The 8,127-nt window shown below is 44.1% G+C and overlaps 1 protein-coding gene across 1 annotated transcript; it reads right to left on the bottom strand.

Annotated features, from left to right (window-relative positions):
- Positions 1 to 1,438: 1,438 nt before the first annotated feature.
- Positions 1,439 to 4,733, bottom strand: LOC123449723 (protein KINESIN LIGHT CHAIN-RELATED 1-like). Its single transcript, XM_045127042.1, has 2 exons — positions 3,070 to 4,733; positions 1,439 to 1,879 (listed from the first exon to the last, which is right to left on the bottom strand). Exons 1-2 carry the CDS (start codon positions 4,584 to 4,586, stop codon positions 1,696 to 1,698), a joined length of 1,701 nt encoding a protein of 566 aa, XP_044982977.1. The 5' UTR covers positions 4,587 to 4,733; the 3' UTR covers positions 1,439 to 1,695.
- Positions 4,734 to 8,127: the final 3,394 nt, after the last annotated feature.

Raw genomic sequence — 8,127 nt, 5'->3', positions numbered from 1 at the left:
CTCACTTCATGGACCATTTGGAACGAGCGAAATGCTTGTGTCTTCCATCACAAGAGCACTTCATCAACAATTCTTCTTCGCAACATCAAAAACAACACAGACCTTTGAGTCATGGCGGGCGGCAAGAAATTGGAAACAATGAGAGTAACGACTTTGCTACATTCTAGGTTGTTGTAATCCTAAAAAAAACTCTATTCCTTCTTAATTAATATACGAGACAAATCTTGTGCCTCCGTTTCAAAAACAAAAAAGATGTGAGATTACCAGCCTTGCATAACTCAAATCTTAATGGATGCACATGCTGATGATTAATGGGATTCTTTCTGTTCCTTGGTCCTTTGGCCAGTCCCACCATTGCAAGGCCAGTCCCACCATTGCAAGGATCGTGCACTCATTTGGCATTTCCATGAAGACATCATTGCTGGATAACAGAATTACGTAATCAATGGGTGGGTCGCTGCAAAACTGTCGGCACTACCACCTGACATCTCCAACTTGCACATACATCCAGTTGCCATCAATTTCATTAAACTGAAAGCCCAATGATGAATACCACCAGTATAAATTTGCAAAACACCAAAGTGCAGAAGCCCAAATTTCCGATGCACCAAGAATGTGCTGCGCAATGCCTGCAAAAGTCATCCAGATCTACCAAGTTTCGTAGAAACATTGTTGTTTGAAACATACTGTAGCAGTTATCATATAGCATAATCTTCTATAAAAGACAAGCTACATGGGTGAATTTGGCGCATCTGGTTACAATGCACAACGCAGAATACTAAAATGGTGGCCTATATTGGGTAGCACATATGAGCTTCAGTTGAGGAGAAACAAAATTATAATATGGGCCTCATAATTGTACATATGAGTGAAACAAAAATGTATCTACCTACCAAACTACTCCATCTGTTCCTAAATATAAGTCTTTAAAGAGGTTTCATTAATGGACTACATACGGATGTATATAGACATATTTTAGAGTGTAGATGCGTTTATTTTGCTCCGTATGTAGACTTCTAGTGAAATATCTTAAAAGACTTATATTTAGGAACGGAGGGGGTATTTGGCAATAGCTGAGCACAGTGAATCAACATGCGTGATGCACAACCTAATACAACCGCACTCCTGCAGGCAATTAGGAACTGGGCAGGTATGCTTAAAACAACAGAAAATTCTGGGGGCAGATGTGAATGATATAGTCACAGCACCCAACCAAGCCCGTGAGTGATGTTTATCTGCGACTTTCATGAAATACTCTTTTACTCCCTCCGTTCCTAAATATAAGTCTTTCTACTACGGACTACATACGGAGCAAAATAAATGAATCTACACTGTGAACTTGTGAAGTATGTCTATATGGTCGGAATAGTAACTAAATATTGTCAATCCAGTCCAACCAGAAATAATTCTGTGACAAAATGCCCATGAAATCAGAAAATACATCGAAACATTCTTCAAGTGATATTGATGAAAACTGTGTACAATCATACTTGCTACCTATAATCTGAAGGTGGATAATCTGCATGCTCTGTCTTCCCAAATGCTAGACGTGACACATATAATTCCATTGGTAAGTAAATTAACCACATAATGACATTGGGCGCCAAAATAGTAGTTAAAAGACCTGAGAGGGTCGCCGATGAAATCTTAGTTTACCACTGAGTCGTCTTCATCAAACAGATGCCAGGAGAGGCATTATCGGTTTTCAGGAAGCACGGGCAATGTATTTGCAGGAAACACTGCAGAACGTGACCCTTCCGCCTTCTTCCTTATCTGCTCTAGAAGCCTATGAGCTTCTCGTATCTCATAGTTCGAACTAGGGCCACAGCTTTCATAAGCATCTATAACTCGTTGTTGAAAATCCATGGCATTCTTGTAACTGCAATAAGAAGCAGTATCAAAAGTAAAATAGCGACACGGGTATCCACGACATATATAAGAAGTGCTTTACTATAAATCGTTAGAACATGGTCGGAAAATTGCATCCAGTTGTTCCATAACAGACCTAACCGACAAAACATAAATTTAAGTCAGCAATCAAATAACTGACTGCTCAACAATGCATATGCTAATTAATGCAGCATCTGCTTTTTACCATGTACATGGGCCACACTAGGAGGGAGTTCAATTCAGCAAAATGCTAACAGTATCACACAAACCAACAGAACAAGCATTACCTAACAGATAGTGCAACTTCAATATAGTTTCACATTCATTCATTAGTCATAATTCATAAAGGCATAAAGCACCAAACATGGGATCTTCAGTTTTCCATACAAGAGTGTTATATTTGCTAATAAATGGGAAATCCATCCATATCTGCAGGTATGCATGGAGTGTGCTTGAGAAAGATCAATTATAATTAAAATAGTATAGGTTACAATTCAAGCTGTCATGACTCGTACCTTTCGTAACAGTTCAGCACTACATCCTTACTTGGCCAAGCTTGAGTTTACACTTTCGGGTTTATAAGGTTAAACTGTGCTGTAAGCAGGATTTCCCTTCTAATTGTGTACAGTTATTTTCTATCTCAATGTAGGGCTGTCCCTTTCTGTATTAGGAAACAACTAAACTTTTTTTTTCTTTCTATATTTCATCTATGCTACCACCAGAATGATATGGAAAGAAAAAGTCTGCAGGCAAAGTTTATTATTTTTATTATTATTATTATTATTTTGCAAGCACCAACAGCAGGACTTCCGGAGACTCTTCTATGCAAATAACAACTGCAGCAGTGGTTGCATAATGACCTACTATTCATAATTGGCACTACACCATATAGTTGCTCAATTACTTCATATATAGGAAAACCAAATGAAATGCTACTGAATGTGCTGCACAACATAACACATATAGAATGTTGATGATATTTCTGACACTATCTAAAAATCGCTCAGTCAGTTTCTACGACGGCAGAGCAGGAGTGTAGTACTTCAACTGAGACATCCCATGCTGCCTTCAGTTTCATAGATAAACTCTGGATAACTTAATAGCCTACAGGCAACTATACAGGATAGCAGCATCTTTATTTCAAAGACTAGTAAATATGAAAAGGGCAAAAGAAATTACCTCCCCATCAGTCCATATGCATTTGCAATGCACTGAAGGATCTCAATGGAATCCTCATGTTTCGGCCCAAATGCAGCATTAATGATGTCACTTGCAAGTTCAAAGAACTTAATAGATGATTCCGGTTGGCCCATTTCAATATACGCTTCGCCCAGATGCTTGTAAGCAAATCCTAACCCAAAATGCGCTGGTCCAAAGCAGTTCTTCAACTTCTCAACAGCTTTCTCCAGAAAAGGAACAGACTCATCAATTCGTTTTGTCAGCAGGAGGAGAAAACCCATCCTTGCAGAGATGCTCCCCTGAATGTGCTCCATCCCTGAGGCACCCTCAAGAAACGCAAGTGTTTTCTTCATCAAACACAAAGACATCTCGAATTCATTCATTGACTCATACAACATCGATATCTCGGTGTATGCCCCAGCGACCCGTTCAGTGTTTACAGAACGCTTTGCATCAAGAGTCTCACGAGCAATCTCCAAGCACCGTCTCGAGTCACTGGACCTCTCCTCGGAGCACAAAACCTTCGCCATCGCGACAAACGCTAGCGCACGCTCCTCGCTATCCTTGCTAGCCCGCTTCATCACCTTCTTAAGGTCATTCATCGCAGCCTCTGTTCTCCCCAACATAATACGCAGGCTGGCCCCGTCGATTTCAACCAGCGAAAGCTCTGCATCCATCCCCAACCTCTCATACTCCATCCTAACAAGCTCATTCTGCTCCAACGCCTCCTCATGGCGACCCAGCCCGGTATAAGCAACCACGAGGATCCTTCGGACCTTAGCCGCCTCCGCGGAGCCCTCACCGGACCGCTTCTCTGCAATATCCAACGCCTTCAGACACAACGGCAGCGCCTTATCGAAACACAACACCCCGGCGTAGGCCTCGGCGACTTCCCTGTAAGCATCGCCCAGCTCCGCACTGCCTGCACCCAGGAACCGGCACTTCAGCTCCAGCGCGCGCTGGAAGCTGGCCACCGCTTCCCACCGGCGGCCGACGGCCGTCTTGGTGCGCGCGAGCTGCTCGTGCACGGCGGCGGCGACGGTGGCGGCCTCGGCGCTGCCGCCCTGCAGGGAGTCGACGATCTCGGCGGCGGCCTCGAGGGAGTCGAGGCTGTCGGCGAGGGAGCCGAGGCGGCAGGTCGCGGCGCCCGCGAGGCGGAGCGCGCGCGCGACCGGGAGCGACCAGCCGCCGTGGGACTCCTGCAGCGGCCCGAGCGCCTTGAGGGCGAGGTCGAGGGCCTTCTGGTGGTCGCCCGAGGACTCCTGGTGGTCGCCCGAGGACTCCTGGCGCTCGGCGGCCTCGAGGGCGGCGAGGGCGGCGGCGGCCGCGGGCTGGGCGGTCGGCGCCGCGTCGGGGGGAGGGGGCGTGGCTAGGGCTCCGGTGGAGAAGGGGAGAGGGCGGTGCGGGTGGGGAGGCGGGGGTCGGTGGAGAGGAAGAGGGAGAGGGAGAGGGGGGCGGTGGCGGGCGAGGGGGCTGGAGAGGGCGGCGAGGAGGAGGGATCTGTGGAGGCGCCGCATCGCCGTGGGGTTTAGCGGCTGTGGGGCGGCGAGGAGGGTTTAAGCCGGGAAACGTCGCGCGGCCAGTGCGGCGGCGGCGGCGCCGGCGGGTAATCCGAGTGAGCAGCGACAGCAGCGATCGGCTCTCCCGCTCCGTTGGGCTTGGGCACGGTTGGGCTTGGGTTGGAGCGCCGAGAGACATCTCGTTTACCGGTCGAACGGCCAACTAGGCTCAGGTTAGCAGGCCACTGCGTCCACGCGCTGCGATCCTCTCCGGCTGGCCTTTTTCGGCTTAGAAATTTCATTCCCTAAGAGAAAAAAAAAAGGCTTACGAAATTTCATTGTAGTTCGTTTTTTTTGGGAAATTTTGGCCAAAATTCTGTATAGAAAATAATGGTCGGCTAAGGGTCTCTGTCGACTATTGAAAATGAATCACGAGGAATTAATTAGAAGAAATGAACGGAGTTGTTATATAGCAGTCGCACGGCTACCGCAAAATTTTCAATGCATCGGCAGCCACACAGGACCACAAGATAACGGTTGTTTTACATCATTTCGTGCCTAAAATGCTACTCCAACGTTTGATGCAAAATAGGACACCCCACGAAAAAAATATATGATGTATTTTAGGGCATCAATTTTACATCTTCTGTAGGAGAAGAAAATTTTCTAGCACCCTAAAACTCGCTTTACAGTGCCCTAAAATTGCTTCGTGTGTCCTATTTTACATCACATGTTGGGTATGTTCTAAAAGCATAATACATGGTTCATTTTAGGCCTCACATTAGTCCATGCCATCAAAAGTATTTTGATTGCTTGATCTATTATTAATATCTCGAAATTAACAAGAGATCCATACTTACATAAGCATGAAATCCTATTTGATGGGAGTCGATATTATAGGAGATTGTGTTGTAAACGAATGATGTGACATGTGAGGATGCACGTGCCTTCCAAGGCTAGGACGTGGCCGGGGAAAACATGCTAGGTGCAATGCATAAAATAGTTTATGCATACATACATTAGTGTTCTAATATGTCAAAGACAAACATGTCATCGATTAGAGTATTTAAAGACAATCGTTAGCGAATGAACCTAGAAAACTACTAAAACCTTCCTCTCACGGTCACACGTCCCATTCTCATTTGACTTTTAAAAATGTCATTCTTCCTCTTATGTCTACATCCCGTTCTCATTTCATTGAAAAGATGTCTCATTCTCATGAGCGGAAAACCTTGAATTTCACATGCTCATGTCAGAACACAATTTATTCATTTGATGGAAGTCCATATTGTCGGAGATCGTGTCGTATACGGAGGTAGATTGCAAATCTAAATCTAGCCGACAATATCTTCAATCGGGATGTGACTTCTCTTGTAAGGCTCAAACATGGTAGAGAAAACACCGTAGGCATAATGTATAAATGTATAAAGTGGTTTATGCATACACACGTGTGTGAGCGTACTAATATATTGAAAGCCAGCCATGCCATGAATTAGAGTATATAAAGAAAGTTGAGATGAATGTTAAAACATCCACTAGAACCTTCCTCTCATTTATACACATCTCATTCTCATTTCCTTAAAAAAATCGCATTCTCATTCTTCCACTCATGTCTACACATGTCATTATCATTTCAATAAAAAAAATGTCTCATTCTCATTCCTATGAGAAAAAACCCGCAAGCTTATGTAAGAGCACAAGAAAAATCTCCGCACAATGCAAGGTTAGCCAAAAAAATCATAAAAGCTCCATTGTTTGGCATATGGTATATATGAAGAAGATGTGTATGCTTAAAATTCTCACAACTAAGCGATATATCATGTCGGCAATCAAGTGAATCCATCTTTTTATTACTAGGTCACAACCAATAAATTAGTATAATATATTTGAACCCCTCTTTTTATTACTATATCACAGCCAATGAATTAGTACAATACATTTATCTATCTATCTATCTTCTATTATATACTAAAAGCACAATACGAAGGAAAATAACAAAATGTCCTAGAAAATCCCACAAAAAGGCAAAACCCTAAACATATATGGGGTTATATCGCCAGGACCCTTAATTCCAAAAACAAAATTAACACTTAGATCAAACCCACACTAGTAGAAAACAGGGCTACCGTTCGGCCCTGGCCAGCCCATTAGCCCCGGTTCTTCAAGAACCGGGACCAATGGGGGGTATTAGACCCGTTCGTGAGCCCACGGGGCCGGCCGGGGCCTCGTGGGTATTGGTCCCGCTTCGTGTGGAACCATTTGTCCCGGTTCGAGCCACGAACCGGGACCAATGGTCCTCGCTGCTGGCCCACAACCATTGGTCCCGGTTCGTGGCTTGAACCGGGACAGAAGGGTTGGCTTTAGTCCCGGTTCATGCCAAGAACCGGGACAAATAACTTGCCTACGTATACCCACCACCGCGGCAGAGCACTCCACAGTGCTCTGTTTTTGTCAAGCCGACGAGGAGAGGGCATTTGGGGTGCTCTAGTTCACCTCCATGCACATGAGGTGTTCGATGAAATGCCCGAGCCACACTAGTTAGGCTTTCTCCTCTCAAAAGTCGACCTCCGAGCTCCATTTTCAACGATATTTGTCTAGATTTAGCGGTACGTCACGCCCCGTCCCCGCCCCGTCTTCACCGCCGTCGATCGCCCGCGCCGATCTCGTCGCCGGCACCACCGTGGTGAGCCTCTTGTTCTTATCTTCTTTTTGAAATAAAAAAATTCTGACTGCAGATAGATACTTGTCTAATTTTCTTACTTTTATTGTTCCTTGTTATTATATAGTGCGATGGTTTTGGTATCCGCCCCCGTCGGCCCTCGTCCTATCTATGATTCAGATGTGGTATATATTATCTTTTCATAACTATTTGGTTCATTTATTGTTTATGACAATTATGCCGACCAATGTGACATGGATTTTATTTATCTAGGAGGTTGTTGAACTGGAAATTCCAACCGACCCTATTGTCGAGAGGTTACATTTAGTTGAAGAAGAAAACAATTACTTGAAGGAAAAAAATAAGAAAAATTTAGGAGGAGAAGATGATATTGGAGTTGCATGTTGCGGATGTCGTCGATGATCACAAGATCAAGATGGATGCAATGCGGTTGAAGATTAAAAACATTAGAAAATATGCCATTCATACCGAGCTTGGTATCATTATGCAGTTAGATCAGTTGTTACCTTGGTTGCGGTTATGATCGCATTTGTTTTTGCATTGAAATGTTTTACATAATTTCAATGTATGGTTTAATTAGATGCTCTCGAGAGCTATATGTTGTTCAATGAGAACTATGTATGTACTTTGGTTTTAATGCTTTCGAGAACTATGTATGTACTTTGGTTTCAGAGTTCATTTCAAATGCTTTTCAACTTCATGGTCTTACAGCTTTGAATGGTGCATTTTGAACACAGAAAAACAAGAGAGTTCAAATAAGTTCAAAAAAATTGAAATCCCTTTGTAACAGACGAGTTTCCGTATGAAACCCTGATACTTCGAAAGAGATTGTCCGCTTTGTACACGAAGTGCATCCAGTTTATGTCGTAAGCCTCTCTA

Source organism: Hordeum vulgare, chromosome 4H, assembly GCF_904849725.1.
Source record: "Hordeum vulgare subsp. vulgare chromosome 4H, MorexV3_pseudomolecules_assembly, whole genome shotgun sequence".
NCBI lineage: Eukaryota > Viridiplantae > Streptophyta > Magnoliopsida > Poales > Poaceae > Hordeum > Hordeum vulgare.
This window is presented reverse-complemented; position numbering and strand designations above follow the sequence as displayed.